This window comes from Rhipicephalus microplus, chromosome X (assembly GCF_043290135.1).
Source record: "Rhipicephalus microplus isolate Deutch F79 chromosome X, USDA_Rmic, whole genome shotgun sequence".
Taxonomy (NCBI): Eukaryota; Metazoa; Arthropoda; class Arachnida; order Ixodida; family Ixodidae; genus Rhipicephalus; species Rhipicephalus microplus.
In genome coordinates, this window is record NC_134710.1 from 40,794,029 (window position 1) to 40,811,851 (window position 17,823).

Consider the following 17,823-nt stretch of genomic DNA (forward strand, 5'->3'; position numbering starts at 1 on the left):
CCCGCGGCAGCAGCTGCGACACCTCAATGCTGAGCGCGAAGGAAATGAAAAGGAAAGAAAAGGCTGCGATGGTGTTGATTATTTTTCACGTTCTGGGCTGGGACAAGGAAACGAAGAAGAAGAAGAGCACGAGCGAGGGACGCGGGGACGCTCAAGTGACAGCAGAGCGCTTCCGAACGCAGTTAAATAAACAAGTGTTTTTTGCCTTATACCTTAAAGACGGAGTTGAGTCTGATCGCAGTGTCTGGAACGCCATCGTCTAAACATTGGTGCCGAAGAACCGGGATTGAGAACCGGGATTGAAAACCAGGACCCTACGGACGGCTACCAGTCAACTGCAGCGGCATGGAGCGACTGAAGTCGAAGCGGACGTCGCGGCGAGCACGGAACACGAGGATTATAAACGAGGCAAGTGAGCTCCTCGCTAACGACTCTGCCTCCTATGACCAGCTCAACTCCATATATGAGAGGCTGAAGGCTAATAACGAAGAGCTTAAAAACCTGAACAACGAGATTGAGCCGCATATACCCGACGAGGAGTTCGAGGTCGAGTATAACGCTGTCTTACAATACGAGGACGTTGCTACGCGCATTCTCGCCGAGATTCTCAGCAAGAAAGATCGCATGCTAAGGACATCGACCGGAACTCAAGAAACAGTTTCCCAGACAGTCGTAGCACCATCAGATGGAACTGGAGTTAAATTGCCTAAGCTGACAATAGCTCCTTTTTTTGGAGATATATGCAAGTGGACCGAATTTTGGGAACAATTTTACCAAATTGTTCATAGTAACAATCGCATCACTGCCACAGAGAAGCTTCATTACCTGCGACTGTATCTTAAAGGAGACGCTGCATCAGCAATTGCGGGCCTTCCGACGACTGAAAGTTGCTACAGTGACGCCATCAAAATGCTACAGAAGCGATTTGGAGACAAGACGCGCCTGGAGCAAGAATATTTTGCCAAGCTACGGATGTTAAGCCCTGTCCGTTCATCGACTGACACCAAAGCGCTACGCAGCTTGTACGACCAAGTTCTCGTGAATATCCGAGGCTTAGAGACTTTGGGTGTGCACAAGTCGCCATTTTCGTCAATGCTCTGCGACATCCTACTGCGTGCTCTTCCACGGGATATAGTCGTGCAGTATCATCGATCATGTGCCGTCCAGTTGGCATATGACTTGAGAGCTGAAGCTACACCCGTGGGACTGGACCGTGTGCTCAACTTCCTGTGTATCGAGCTGGAAAGCCTGGAGAAGAGTGATTTTAAGGATGCCAAAGGACGAGAACATGGAACACTCCCCGTGGCCAGTCAGTCGACGTACTCTCGGCGTGGGAAACCGACGTCATCTGTGCTTCACAGCAACTCAGTACGAGAAAAAACGGACAACTGCGTATTCTGCTCGTCCAGCCATCACGGATCGGAAGCCTGCACAGCTGACTTGTCACTGACGCAGAAGAAGGAACTGCTTTCCAACGACAAAAGGTGTTTCCGCTGCACCACCAAAGGACATCGGGCACGGGACTGCAAAAAGAATTTTCTGCTCCAAATGCCAAGCTCGACACGCTACAAGCATGTGCGATCCCGATAGGTGTTCGCGAAAGTCAGACTATGCTAACAAGAACTACGAAAAAACTACGACAGTCTGTGCATCACTTGGAAGAAGACCCGTCAAGGAAGACTCTACCACTTCCGTTTTTCTTCAGACTTTCAGAGCATGGGCCATGAATGATGACACCTGCCGCTACATACGAGGCGTTTTCGATGGTGGCAGTCAGAGGACTTTCGTAACTGAAGATCTGTCCAAGCACCTCAAGCTGAAAAGCGTGGGAGCAACTCGAATAGCCTTCAATACTTTCGCAAATACATCGGACCAAGAGGCTAAGAAGCGTCGCATAGTAGAACTACGACTGCGAAGCCAGTTTTCCGACGCGGAAATAGTCTTAACTGCAATAGAGATCCCAAGCATCTGCCAAGACATCGCAGAGACTGCAATGGACGTAGCCTTCGTTGCGTCTTTCAAGAAGCTGGGAAACGATGTTGCCGATGAGCTCCAACATCCATCTATCATAACTAAGGGTGGCATCAGCGTACTTATCGGGTCCGATCAGATGTCGAAAGTGTTGACCGGCGAAGTTTCACGGTGCGAAGGCAACGAATCATTGATCACACTGAACTCCAAGCTTGGATGGACCTTCCAGGGAAGCACATCGCACTTGGTGTCCCACCCAACTACTTCACAAATGATGGTGTGCGTGCTAAAAGCCCAAGCTACCGATTCCGACGAGATACTGCGCTCCTTTTGGGAACTTGAAAACATAGGAATTACGGACACGATAAACAAGCCACCTGAAATGAGCAACACCATGAGGCATTTTGAGCAAACGATTAGCTTCAAAAACGGAAGATATGAAGTGACCCTCCCTTGGAAGGATAATTTCGAGCTTGCAAGCAACAGGCAAGTAGCCGTTACTCGACTGGACAAGCTTGTCAACCGTCTCAACTCCAGAAAAGGACTGCTCGAAACGTATGACCATACCATAAGGGAGTACTTGAGGGCAGGACACGCCGAAGTAGTCAGTGACGTACCTGCAGAGGTGACGAAATTATATTACATGCCGCACAAGGAAGTCATGCGTGAACAAGCACTGACGACGAAAATGAGAGTGGTGTTTGACGCTTCGTCACATGCCAAGGGATTCAAGTCCCTTAATGACTGCCTTCAAAAGGGAGACAACTTATACCAAGACCTCGTGCAAATTCTGCTACGCTTCAGAGCGCACCCGGTGGCAGTTATCGCAGACATAGAAAGGCATTCCTTTAAATTGCGATTCGGGAGGACGACAGAGACGCTTTCCGCTTTATCTGGTTTGCAGAAGGAGATTTATCCAAGGGAAAGCTGCAAGAGTGGAGGATGACACGAGTGCCTTTTGGAGCTACATGTAGCCCATTTTTGCTCGCAGCTACTATTCTCTAACACGTGAAAAGAGCACCGGCTGTCATGGCACAAACAGCGCAAACTCTTGCCGAGTCGTTTTACGTGGATGACTTAGTCACTGGTGCCGACACAGAAGAGGAAGCCGCTAAACTATGCCGAGAAGCGCGCACAATAATGAAATCGGCCGGCATGACATTGCGAAAATGGACAACAAATTCAGCAAATTTGATGCGCACGCTTGAAAATTAAGTGGAATCTACTAGTAATGAGATGGCCGTTCTTCACGAGACGTCGGTCAAGGTCCTGGGTTTGGTTTGGAATCCTGCAAAGGATGAATTCAACTTTTCGGTTGAAAACCTACTCTGGTTTTTGACAGCACAGACGGGTACAAAACGATTTGTCTTGCAGTCAGCATCAAGAATATTTGACCCGTTGGGATTTGTAGGACCATATACTATTGCCATACGAATATTGTTTCAGAGACTGTGGATACGAGGAATTGGCTGGGATAAAGTCCTACCCAATGACCTGCAAAAAGAATGGAATGATTGGGTCATCCAGCTGCCGCAACTGCAAGACGTCGTCGTTCCTCGCTATCTGGGCGGCGGAGCAAGGAAGACCAATGTGCTTCAAGAACATGTTTTCTGCGATGCCAGTCCAGCGGCATACGGAACAGCGATATACGTCGTATCAAGTCCTGAGAAGCCGATACTGTTGATTGCGAAGTCCCGTGTAGCACCCATTAAGGAGACAACGCTGCCGCGATTGGAGCTGCTGGCTGCCTTAATCGGCTCAAGAATGTTGGCATACGTGAAAAGGGCTTTGAGGAATGTTCAAGTTGACTACACGATGTGGACAGATTCCGCCAGTGTGTTGTCATGGATAAAAGGTGACGTCAAAAAGTGGAAACAGTTCATAGCCAACAGAGTCAATGAAATTAGGTGCACTACAGATCCATCGAAGTGGAAATACTGTCCTGGAACGGACAACCCGGCTGAACTACTCACACGTGGCGCGACGCTTGAAAGACTGCTGTGCAGCTCGAAATGGTGGCATGGTCCCGAGTGGCTAACTAAACCGATGTCTGAATGGCCCCTACAGTTCTGTGAACTAGACATAGCGGAAGCCACCCAAGGTGAAGTTACAACAGTCCACGTCGCACTAATGACACGCTTCTCAGTTCCGATGATTGATATTCAACGGTACAGCAGGCTTCAACAGCTACTCAGAGTCGCTGCGTGGATTTTCAGATTTACTGACCGATGCAGAAAAAGAAGTAATCATACAGGACATCTCGTGGCAACAGAAATCCTGAACGCTGAACAGTATTGGATAAAATGTACACAAGAGCAAGGCTTTCTTGAAGAACTCACCACTTTGACCAACGGCCAACCAGTCGAGTCTACATCTCGAATCGCTGAACTACGCCCTTACATAGACAAAGACGGAATTCTTCGGGTTGGAGGCCGTTTATCCCTCATACATTCCACACAAGATGTCAAGCACCCAATCATAATGCCGTCAAGTCACCACTTTTCGACACTTTTGGCAAACAGAGCCCATCTTCAAGTCTTACATGGAGGAGTTAGAGATACACTTACGCAGGCTCGGGAACGCTACTGGATTTGTCGAGCTCGCTCTTTGGTAAAAAGAGTGCTGCATGGCTGCAATATATGCAAGCGTTTCAGTGCGGGCCCAGGAACTGCTGAGACTGCTCCGTGAACAAGTCATCGAGTGACACCAACGAACCCGTTCGAAGTTGTAGGAGTCGACTTCGCGGGCCCTCTGTATGCACGCACGGAGAAAGGGGACACGAAGTGCTACGTTGCACTTTTTACGTGCGCCGTATCTAGAGCCGTGCATCTCGAGCTTGTCTCGGAAATGACATCCGAGGCTTTCCTGCTGTGCCTACGACGATTTGCAGCTCGGAGAGGATTACCTAGGGTGATCTATTCTGACAACGCACGAAGCTTTCACAAGACATCGGCAGACATAAAGCGGCTAAACCGAATGTTCTCTGAAGAGGACGTCGCTGGTCACCTCAGCACCAACGGCATTTCGTGGAAGTTTATAGCACCAAATGCTCCTTGGTGGGGTGGATGGTGGGAGCGCCTTGTACGATCAGTGAAGCTTCCGCTGCGAAAAATTATCGGCAAAGCTCGTCTGAACTACGAAGAAATATCGACAGTGCTGGCGGAGGTAGAAGCAGTCGTAAACTCTAGGCCTCTGACTTTCATCGAGACAGATGCAGGAGAACCTTGCACTTTGACGCCAGCCGAACTTCTCCTTGGACGAAGATTGACTTCCATACCGTATGCGACCGCTGACGAAGTCAACAGTAATTCCAAACGATCAGACGCCATACGCAGACGCAACTACAGGAAGCTGCTGGTTGAAAGTTTTTGGAAGCGTTGGCAAAAAGAATACCTGTTGCAATTACGATCTGCACACTTTGCCGACACGAAATCAAATACAGCATTGAAGCAAGGGGACATCGTTCTCGTGCATGCGGACAACACTCCACGCCAGCTATAGAAGCTTGCAAGGGTCACGGAAGTGTACCGCAGTGCAGACGGTGTCATTCGTTCTTGCAAGATCAAGTTGCAAGGCGGTCACCTTGCGATCAGGCCGATACAAAGACTGTACCCACTTGAACTATGTGTTTAACTTTGCGCGGCCGGGAATGTTGATTATTTTTCACGTTCTGGGCTGGGACAAGGAAACGAAGAAGAAGAAGAGCGCGAGCGAGGGACGCGGGGACGCTCAAGTGACAGCAGAGCGCTTCCGAACGCAGTTAAATAAACAAGTGTTTTTTGCCTTATACCTTAAAGACGGAGTTGAGTCTGATCACAGTGTCTGGAACGCCATCGTCTAAACAATGGAATGATTGCTCTCTCTCAAATGCCAATTTGCGACGTGCCTGTGTCACGCTTCTCCCTTTTTTTTTTTCGGCCCTGCCACGTAAAGACCCTTCTTCCAACATGCGAAGAGAGGGAGGAAAAAAAAAAACAAGCTGTCGCTGGGTTGAATGAATGTGTGGTTGAAGGAAACGAAAAAGGCACTATCTTCTGCAGCCTTTGCCCCTTGCGGCAGCACGGCTCTGCGCGTTGAGGGAAGGGGTCTCTCACGCACCCGTGCCACGCTTCCCCCTTCTTTCCCGTCCCTGCCACGTAACCGTTCTCCTTTCAACGATGCGCGCGAAGAGAGCAAAAAAAAAAAAGCTGCCATGGAGTGCTGGTTTTCTCTCAAAGGCCGATCTGCCTCTCTCCGCGTGAAGACGCTCCTTCTTTCTCGTCACGTACTGGAATACTGCGACTGCTTAGCGTAGAGACTACGCAGTCGTTGCTGTCACCGTCTTTAGAAAGTGTCGGCGCTGGACATTTCCGCGCGCAACTTCTCTTGCCAGGAGAATGAGAGAATGCTGGAGCCGAAGCAGAAATTCTTTGCAAGCTGCGTGCAAAATTCATTGACTCGCTACAAGGCAAATGAGTACAGACGCGCATCACCGATTACTTCAATTAATAACACATGTCCTGTGATTTGTGAATAAATTTAAGTCTTCTGAAACTTCCCCCTCGTGTGTTAGCTCAATGCACATGCGCTACTGCATGGAGAGCCCTTGGTTTATTTAGCCTTCATTAATTTGAACTTCTTTTAATTCGAACAAATTTTAGGGCCCCTTCGAGTTCGAATTATCGAGATTGGACTGTATACACCTATTCATTCATTGCGAATACTTCAAAATTTTCAATATTTCAAATTCGATTCATAGCAAATTCAAATATTGTATTCTTTGTTCTAATACTGTATTCTTCGTTCGAACTTGCTGTGCACCCATTACGTGTACTTAAGGAAACACGCACAGTAATGAGTGTGCCTTTTGTAATGGGTGGCCCGCTTAAAGTCACAAAGTCCTTATGATAATCACAAGATCTGATGCCCGATGGCAATGTACGCTTTTACCATGCTATACACTACATGTTGCATTATGAAGCCTGAAGTGTACAGAGTGCTTGTCAGTGGTGGGAATGCCTTACAGCATTTTGAGCAGTCATTGGAGCAGGCAAAATCTGCTTTTGGAGGAACTATCTTGGTGTTCGGAGCACGCACGAGCTTTCCATGACACACACAGAGAAAGAAAATTTAGCTTTAATTAGTGCAATCTTCCCCCAGTTTACGTATTCATTTATACAGTAGCAGCAAGTCTACAAATAAGCACGAATAAACAAAATAGGATTGTGTACAGAAGCGGTGACATAAGATAGTGAAGGATATTGTACTAACTAGCTATAGCTGCAACATGAAGTTCATAGCAGCCCACACAGGCACACACAAAGATCTTCAGTAAAACCTCGTTAATACGTACACATGCCGAGAACCTGCCAGGAACGCGACTAACTGCACACTAAATGTAGTGTGCATTAATCACGTACACAAGCGTGTACAGGGTTCCCATTCAGGGAGGGGGGGGGGGGGGGGGGCGAGGGTTAGTCGCAGAGCCCCCCTCCCTATCATGTCTATGTATGCCTCCCTCTCGCCACCCCTATTATGTCATTTACGGTGCTAGCATTTTTGCACCGGTGCTAGCATTTTGCCCCGCTGCTTCTAAGGCAACCACCGCTCACTGCCCGTTCAGTACATCGCAAACAAGAAGGCGTGGATGTCTCGGGCTCTTTTTTCCAGCTGGGTCAAGGCGTTCGATGCTGACATGCACAAGGCAGGCAGGTCAGTGGCCCTTTTTTTAGACAACTGTAACGCCCACCACATCGACGAGACGGAGCTCACGAACATGCGCTTGGCTTTTTTTCCACTGAACTGCCCTTCCGCTCTGCAGCCGCTCGACCAAGGCGTGATTCGAAGCGTCAAGTGTGCTTACAGGGAGAGGTTGATCCAGCGTCTGCTACTCAACCTCCAGCACAAGCGTCCCACCGACGTCAACTTGTGCATGGCTTTCGAGATGGTGGCAGTGGCCGCCGCATGGGTTGCAACATCTCCGTTGCCGATTTAGAACTGCTTCAAGCACGCAAGCTTCACCACGACCGTGCAAGCATCATGCACGGATTGCGCTTCGGCCTCACCAGACAAAGATTTGGACGAAGGCGCACTCGACGGCGCGAATGGTGGCAGTGCAGTGCCTCTATCCCTAACCAACGCCTGGGGGGAACTTCGAGCCATCGACATCGACACCCTAGATGAACTCACTGTTGATGCGTTCGTTCGCGCCGATGACGACGTAGTCATTTACGAGGAAGTGACGGACGAGGCCATTATCGAAAGCGTGCACGAAGCCGACGACACCGGGGACCAAGAAGAGACGCACGCAGAGAAACCCAACCTGCGGGCTGTTTTGGATGCACTGGACACCCTTCGCTCCTTCTTTGGTGCACATGACGACGACGTAGCAATGGACCCCTTTTTTCAGTGTGAAGAGAGAGCTTTGAAGTTGTTGCATGGCAAGGGTCACCAAAGTAAGTTGACCGACTTCTGGCAATAAACTTACGTTCTGCTGGCTGTATCACTGTTTTTATGTCTCACACTCATGGCAACGAAATTCTCGCAAAAACGAAATTGTTCGGTTTTCCTGGCGATTTCATTATTGCGGGTTTCGACTGTATATAATATTCAACCACAAAAAGAGGATGGACCAGTACTCACACAGAGGCAGCCTCGCACAAGCTGTCTCCAAGAACTCGCCGCAGCGAGTTGTCCCGATCAAACACACCCCAGGTGGCTTGTAGTGCGGAGTCTAGAAGACAGTTGCCAGCACTGCGATTCCAGAGGGCGTACAGCCTGGAGCCCAACGTCTCGGTAAGCTCCAGGCTCCAGTTGATGATGGCTGAATCTTCTTCAAGTTCTGGGCAAGAAAAAAGAAAACGTATTAATTTCCACCCAAGCAAAAAAAAATGGCGAAAATATTTTGCATAAAAAAAATCAATAGAGTTTGCAACGTTACGGGGCTCTCCATGCAGGTGCTGCACAAAGGATCATCTATGCATAGGGTACATATCCTTACGCTAGAACTGTTTGTCCATTATGACCCAACATGTATTCCCTGAAAAATAAATTGACTGTTTCCTACCAATGAAAGAATAAATATAACAAAAAAGAGGCGAAAACTCAGATCAGTGTCAACACATATACCAGTGAACAAAAGCAAACGGATCACGGGAGCATGTGTTGCAATCAATCACTGTCTGTGCCGTTTAGTGGCGAGCTGTCTGCTGTTGATTGCACTTCTTTGATGGAATTCGCCAGAGAAATGCTTTTTTCACTAGACAGTTTGCCACTAGACTGTGCAGACGGCAAAAGTATACGGACAGCAATAGTCTGCATAATTTTAGTCACGGTTGCATATACATTGCATTTTATTTACAGCAACAAGGGTGTGATAAAAAAAATTAAGTTTATTCCTTCTTCTCCACCTTATTGATAAATCAAAAGACATCTCAATAAATATATGGTTATTTCACAAAAGAGTTTTATTTACATCCTGGATATTAAACTTTTCTTCTAGGCATTAAAAGAATGCATTTTAGACATAAAAAATAGGCAAATAAAACTCCATTTAGGCCTCAAAAAATGAAAATATAGGCACAATAAATCTTCACCTTAGTTTAAAATATTTCACACAAAGATGTTCACAGCATATACCTACGACAGCAAAGCAGAAATGTCATTGTTTATTATAGCACAAAGGCGTTAACAATTGAACATTCCTATTCAATAGCAGTTTTTCCCACACGGTTCTCAAAATATGGTCTCTCCTTTTATGGCAAGTCAAGCGTCCACCATAAAATCAACACACTACTGGGTCCCTCTTTAACCAGCATGTATGAAAAAGGCCACACAGAACGAGATAGTGAAACCACTAAAAGACCAAAAGGGAGGGATGCCTCGTATTAGCCAGGTATTTCTCTCTTACCGGTGGAAAATATCAAAGGCCCCTAAGCAGGACTGAGTATTTCGGGTGGATAAGTGTATGCATGAACTGGGCGCTCACAATCCCGTCTGCCAAGATTTTCAACGCCACATGCCACGGTACAACAAGTGCAACTGAAGGCCATTTCCCCTTCTCGCGGTAGAGTGCCCCAAAATGAAGAGGGCGACATACTACAAGGCGCTTACAACACTCCTCTACATAGGCATTGGTGCTCTGGCGTCGCTCACAGTAGCATGTGACACTGAGAGAAACATCAAAAGCGACATGTGTGATTTGTGTAATCTTTTGCTTGAATAAATGAATATAAAGCTAAGGGAAATAATGAAACACAGACAAAATGTGCATACTTTTTTTTTCTTACTTCGGATCGCAGTGAGATACCAGACTGATTGGCCTCCATTTGCATGTGTTCGTCTTCACGCCATTCCCACATTGTACCAGCACCAATACTTGCAACACTCGGCGTATTTTGGGGCATCATCTCTAACAGCAGTTCCCGTGATGCGACGCGATGTATCATGATAACAGTGATGCCAACCGAGGTCTTCCAATTTGGAGCAATTTTCGCAGCAGCAAAATTTTCATTTTGAAGCACTTTACAGCACTAAAATTTTTATTTGTAGCACTTTGAAGCAGCAAAATTTTCCATTTTGGAGCATTTTGGAGCAGCGAAATTTTCTATTTTGGAGCAATCTGGAACAGCTAACTTTAAATCCTGGAGGAGAAGCAAGTTTCATTTACATTCAAAAACAAGAAAAATTATTCTGAGGCTCTTGTCAAGAGCTAGAAATATTTAGATTCATTGCATTTCATGGAGTCAATCATCTTAGAAGCACTCCCTATTTCAGTTGATGATGCAAAAATAATAGTGTCATGTTGTTGAGCATTCTGGAGAAACTTGTTCAGTGATTATTTCTGTAGCAAATAAACAGAATACTGGTTGAATAAAATTTTACTTCATAAAACAACAATATAGATACACCTATGTGGTTATCAGCAGATATGATAGATAAACACTGTGCCGTACAATGCTAGAGACTCACACAGTCCCAAGCACATTTCCCTAAGATGAATTGAAGAATTTAAAAAAAAAGGTTCTTTTTCTTAACAACTGATTAGACTGCTGGGCGTAATATGACGTCATTCCGCTAGTCTCAGAAAGCCAACCTCCTCTGGCTCTATCTCTGTGCTGAAACTACACAATTTAAAAAACTACATTTTTCTTTTGCAGCAATATTTTATGTCGCTAGGGCATTCAGTTAATACTCCAAACACCCCCTACCGTGTCCTCTAGAAAGCAGTGCATAAAAAATTGGCCCCGTATCTGCATGTAATCTGCAAATGTCATCGAAAGACGATAGTCTTGCGTGTGGAGAGAGTGAACAAAACATTTATTTGATGTTTTGCACAAGAAAATCGATGAATGATATTTCGGAGGGGCTGCGTTAGAGTGCCTCGAGCGTGCAGTGGAGGCGAACGAGCGCATCAAGTCATGTCGCACGTGAGACATGAGCGCCATCTGGCAGTTTTTTGGAAAACAAAGCGCGTGGCCCTGAGACGTGCGCGCCCACCTCAGAGGTGATAAGGTTTAGAACGCAAGGCGATGAGTAGGTGCCAACACCGTGTCGTCTTAGCAAAACGTTTGAAACACTCGCTTCTTTGTGCAAGCGTTACATGGTCAGCGCAGCGTAATAAGCGCTACGGTCCTTAGTATTGCTTATGTATGCCTTTTCTAGTAAAAGACGAACATGCAGAATATATACGTGTTGTTATGATACCACAGATATGCGCAATAATTGCTTTTTAATTGACAATCGCACACGTATGAACGCCAATTATTGAGCAACATTGGTGGGCGCTACTGATAGGGTCAGCCGTTCGGGATATCGGCTGTTGCCGTTTAGAGTACCCGGTTTGCGGTAATGGTGGACAAACAGACAAACGTACAGACAGACATACCAAAGTTTTTGCGACGAAGGTCCCCAAGAAAGGCTATCGTCTTTAAAATATCTCACAGGGTACTTTATGCATATGCCTATGACAACTCGAAGGTAAGATCCATTTTGTTTTTTACGCCACTAACCGTCATGTTTTGTGTTATGTCCCAATCGATAACATCCTCCGGCGCATCATGTTTTACAAGCGGGTAAAAGCGCGGGAGTGGGGGCGACGAACTGTCTGAAGAAGAGATAAGAGCCGACCTATCTCCTTTGTACTGAGGACGGATGCGATAACATCAACCCACGTGACAGGCCTCCCATCAATTGTTACAAGCAAAAAAAAAATGCACCTCCTCTGTCCAAGGGACAAGAATAATCGAACTAAGAACACGAGGAGGGGGGGGGGGGGGGGGAGGGGGTTGTTATGAGCTTTGACTTCAAGGGTGTGATCACTGGCACACGCGCTATTTACGACTGGTATACCCTTCTACCCTGTACTCTCAACGCGCGAAGAGACTGTGCAAAAAGTGCTTCGCTTTCTAGAGCGACCATATAAGAGTATGCACTGAGCCTTGATCGCAAGGCGGCCACACCATCGTCGCGCCATTTCGGAGGTCCACTCGTACGTGCCGTTCGTGCTGTACAGATGGAATCACACTGGTATGCGGCTTCTATTTCACATTAGCTACAAGCTACCATTGATGCTTACAATACAGCACAAGGGCCTAACACGCAGTACGACCATGTTTAGTAGTATTACGTCGTCTATCTTTACATATTTCTGAAGAAAACACCAGCAGGAGCTGGTGCACTCTAGACAAGTCTGATTTTATCTGTACAGGCATCGGCGTGCAAGAGATGTTTCGGAGATCTCTAGTCACCCAAGTCACGGATATCGAAGACCGAGCGTACAAGTTTTTGTGAGTGAACGGACCTTAGAAATGACAACCCTGCTGCTAGCGCTTCTCATGAATGACGTCAAGCCTTATTATTTGTTATAACAATACAATTTGTTGGTATTGCATTCAATCCTAAAAGCATAAGTGAAACTAACAAATTGTATCTTAATTTAGATCCTACATTGCGTAACTCGAAAAATTGCTGGCTGAAGGGACAATGATCACTCTAGTTGTCGAAGCTTTCGTGCTGTCAGTTATCTAAATGCGAAGCAGATGCTAGTAGCACAGAAAGTCAACGGGCAGTCTCATTATGCCTCGAGATAGCGCGCACCAGCTACTTCAAGCAACGCAGCAGTCTGCCCTTTACTCCTCCCTTCAAAACGAAGCAATAAATGCGATGCCGTCATGTTAATTTTTTTTTTTAACTGTCAGCTATTTGAATAGCGAGAGGCGAGCGTGTAACAAGACGTAGCCGCTCCACAAACCTTCCGACACCAGAGCCACCAGCAATGGCCTCACTATAGCTGTGCATATTAAAACCAAATTGCGGCTGCTCCAACCAGGAGGCATGCTTTTATAAATGAGATCCTAAGGGCAGCAAAGACACAGTACTTCGAGAAATTGTTCCCTGCCGAAACGATAATGCGAACCGATGTCACATTGAGAAAGCTAAATAGTTTACTGCATGGAAACCAACAGGCAGATAATCTAGAGGAATTAACAGTAGACAGTGAGCTCATTTCAGGCACGGCCTTAGCTGACGCTTTTAACAACTATTTTGTGTCGCTTGTTAATAGCTCCTATGATCCCCAATGCATAAAATATTTAAAACCCAAAATCGTTCACAGTGCATTCCTAAACCCGACAGACAATCAAGAGATACAAAGCATGTTTCGCAGTATTCGGAATAGTAAAAGCTGCGATATCGATGACCTGCAGATTCGCCCAGCAAAGCATGTACTAGATCTAATCGGTCCTGTCTTGGAGCACGTGTACAATCTTTCGCTGGCGAACGGCACATTTCCAAGACGCATGCAAATCGCGAAGGTAACAGCACTTTTCAAATCTGGCGACAAAAACAAGTTCTCGAACTATAGACCAATATCAATTCTGCCTATTTTTTCTAAATGTCTCGAGAAGCTGATAAATGTAAGAATAACCTCATTCTGTAACAAGCACAATCTTCTTACAGATTTTCAATTTGGATTTAGAAAAGGTCGCTCAACTGAATTAGCATTATTGACCCAAAAAGAAATAATTCTGCAAGGCTTTGAAGAAAATTTGGTTACCCTTGGCATATTCATTGATTTTTCAAAGGCCTTCGATACCATCAATCACAACACTTTACTAACAAAACTTGATATTTACGGCTTTAGAGGAACATTTCTGAAATTAATTAGAAGTTATCTGCAGTATAGGTATCAAACTGTTGTTATAGGCAATCACTATTCAAAAAATTTACCGATACGTGCTGGGGTCCCGCAAGGGAGCATACTTGGACCACTATTGTTCAACATTTATATAAATGATTTAACGAATATTAAGACTACGGCGCGATTTGTTATCTATGCGGACGACACTAGTTTATTTATCACTTCTAGAAACGTTGCCGAACTCATCAGCACTGCCAATGATACTCTAGAACAAATAAACAAATGGAGTTTATCAAACTCGCTAACTATTAATGCTGCCAAAACAAAAAGCGTGCTTTTTCAACCAAAGAATAAAAAACAAGTAGTCCATGGATGTCTCCAGATAGGAACTTCCGGGATAGAAGTAGTACCTTCAGTCAAAAGTTTAGGCGTCATTTTTCAGGAAAACATGTTATGGAATGAACATGTCAACACTATTGCCAATAAGCTTGCTCGAGTCACAGGTATACTAATAAGATTACGCCTCTTGCTGCCATTGAAAGTGAAGCTCTTACTTTATAATTCTCTTTTTCTATCACATATCAATTATTGTCATCTCGTATGGGGCAACACAACCAGCTCAAACATCAACATTTTATTCCTTTTGCAAAAGAAAGCCGTTCGAACGATTTTAAATGCTCCATTCGATGCACACACGGACCCTATTTTTGACCAGTCAAATATCATACCATTAAAGGCAGTGTACAATACAATTTTGCAAAAACGGTTTTTAATAGAAAGAAAGAATAGCATGGGTTTTCTAGAGCAATTGTCAAGGCTCCCATTAAATTCAAGCACGTTCAGTACACGTCACAAAGAAACCTGGCATGTTCCACATTGTAGAACAAATTATGGAAAACAAATGCTAAGTCATGCCTTACCATCTTTGCTAAACTCTCTTCATTAACTGCCATATTTCCCCTCCCGAAGAATCTGGATGTGCCGATCATACATCTTATTCGCTATTGTGTTTTAAATGAACATGCATTTTATGTTAAAAGTACAAGGCGAAGCGTTTTTGAACTTTTGTATATTCATTAGTGAATACTTCTTATGCTCGTATGTTTACTATGTATTTTTCTGTATTTTTGTGTTGACGGTGTATAGCGACGCGTTTCAAACTTTGTATATAAATTAGTTCATTGTTTTCGGATGCAAGTGTTTTAAATTATCTCTATTTCTTACTGTGCGTGTGTGTACATGAATCTGTTCTTGCATTGCATTTTTGATCTTGCCCGCCAACTGTTTGTTGCGAAAAAAAAAAGGGGGCACAGACCTCGTCAAGCCGTAATGTGGCTTTTTGTCTGTGTCCCTGTTATCTGTACAATGTATAGATGCGAAATAAAGTTCAAGTTCAAGTTCAGATGACATTTAAAAAGAAAGCACGCAAGAACTATCGATTCAGACCCTAGCAGCCTCGAGTCAGAAAAGGCAAGTTCTTTTAGGGGCTTTCACCGCCACAGCGATTATAAACGCAGATCTGCTGGTGGAAGGAATTACGAAAAAGTTCTTCTGTATGATGATCTACGCATAAAGTATATTAGAGGAAAGGTGTCAACGCGTTACCATAATTTACGTGTTCATCTAAGGACGCGAAGCACGAAAAATTAGATCACGATGTCCAGGCATAGACATGATTGACATTCTGGCGGCACACGTGTAGTTATTGGTGACAATTGGTTTATTGGATGTCGCGCAACTCTTCAAACGAACTATAAGCAGCGTTTCTGCAGTGGACGACATCCGCCAATGAATCACCACCACAGTTTCACGCTACCGATTAGACTAGATGCCACGAACCCCTGCAGTGAAGGTGTTTCGCCGCTAAGCGGACTTGCACAACAAAGTTGCGTCAGCACTAAGCATAGCACCATGAATTTTAGAATGCACGTACAACCGCAGTTTATTCAGCCAATATAAGCAAGTACGTGATTGCGAATTTGGTGGCCCCAAGAACAAGGTGCACATGTACTGACGCCCTGGCGTGGCTATTGCTGATGATAGATACTCCCAAATCCTACTTTGGCACAGCTTGGCACAATTTCCGTTGATATTATCTGGATGGTGCCGCAAATCTGATTTGGCGCACTTTGGCACAGTTGGCGCAGGAGTGGGATCACTGTGATAAGGATACATCATCAGGCTCAGCCTCTCCAAGCGTATGCGCACTGAGGGATCCAATCCCCAGGAACAGGCAGAATATGCTACAAAGAACGCCGAAACTACACACCACCAATGGCGTGCAGGAGCTGGCTCAGGCACGTCATGTGCACATGGCCATGAGTGTGCATGACATGTTGATGCGGCTGCGTCATGTCACTGAATGGGGCTGGGAAGAAATTTAGCTTGCGAAGACTACACGAGTTGAATGGCAAAGGCTTCAAGATCGCCTCAGCACATCATGGCTCCAAACCTCGTAATGAACCAACTTAAAAAATTATCGTGGTACAACTCTCTTCATTCGGACGCCACACTTCCCAGTGTCTACTGCAATACCTTCCGTGACCTGGTTAGAAGCCTTTTAAGAAAAAAAAAATTATGAACACAAAAAAAGCCACCTATACATCACATTTGTCTTTTGTTTCATCTAGACTCTCCCGTGATGCCACTTCACAGTGTCGCATTCGTTCTCCATCTTGCTGCGGCTGCACAGAGTGACCTCTTGTTTCCTTCCCACCACCACATTCAGGTCTTCAGGGTGGTTAATTTCTTGAATACACCAGGTAGTATACGCTACAAAGTGTCCACCATCGAATTACTACCACATCCTCTGACGTGGTGGACACCCCACTCTTCTCTCTCCTTCCTACCCTAGTTTTCCTCTCCCCATTCCCCTGCAGATGCCCAGACGTGCTCTTAATTAGAGTTGCATAAATAATGCCATTTCTTCTCCACAACCACTGATCTGCCAACTTTCCGCGTCAGGTTGGCACAGTGGTGTATGGTGGCCGATGCATTCCATTTTAGTGCTGCTAGCGGGTGTTTTGAGACGATGGTTGGACTAGAGCATAGGTTGAACCTCATAGAGTTCCGAAAGGGCAACATGGTCCAATAACACGAATAAAGTTCTCAAACTGCACTTGGAAACAAAATTTGTGCTTATATGGTGTTCATATAGCCCCCAAATTTATAGATAGGTATTTATAGACACCTATTGCCATTTAGGCATAAACACTAAAATGAAGCATTTATAGGTTCTATAAAAACATTACAGACGCCCTTCTTGATTTTTAATTCATGCTCACATATCAAAGTGGCATGACAGGAATGCAAAGGACAAAACAGACATTTGCCTGAAATCCGGTCTCTAGTAATCACACAATAATACACTAGTAGAAGAAAGCGAGGTACTTCTGAAAACTTTAAAATTCCCAAAATAGGATTATGATTATCATGCAAATTAGTCGTGTACTTGCGACACTCCACACAAAATTTCTTAAAGAGGCCCTGCAACACTTTTTGAGCATGGTCAGAAAACGCTGCCTATCGGTAGTAGAGGCTCCTGAGAACATGCGAGCCAAGTATCACAGCGCAGCACGCGATCTGGAATTCACAGTTGTCTAAATCAGCTGCAGCATGTGTTTTTCTTACTGGTTGCGTCAGGTTGTCTTTTACGGCGTGTTTTGGGTGGCTTAGTCCTTGCTATGTCTACCGTAGGCATCAACAGACAGTGCTGCAGAAGTTATCAAAGTGAA

The 17,823-nt window shown here is 45.3% G+C and overlaps 1 protein-coding gene across 3 annotated transcripts in view; it reads right to left on the reverse strand.

The window, feature by feature from the left end:
• The window catches only part of trbd (ubiquitin thioesterase trabid), a 159,757-nt gene that overhangs the window by 53,885 nt on the left and 88,049 nt on the right, over positions 1-17,823 (reverse strand). For all 3 annotated transcript variants that reach the window (XM_037426842.2, XM_075876278.1, XM_075876279.1), the window contains exon 8: positions 8,593-8,791. In XM_037426842.2, the coding sequence (XP_037282739.2) occupies positions 8,593-8,791 (199 nt within the window). The remainder of the gene's footprint in view (positions 1-8,592; positions 8,792-17,823) is intronic.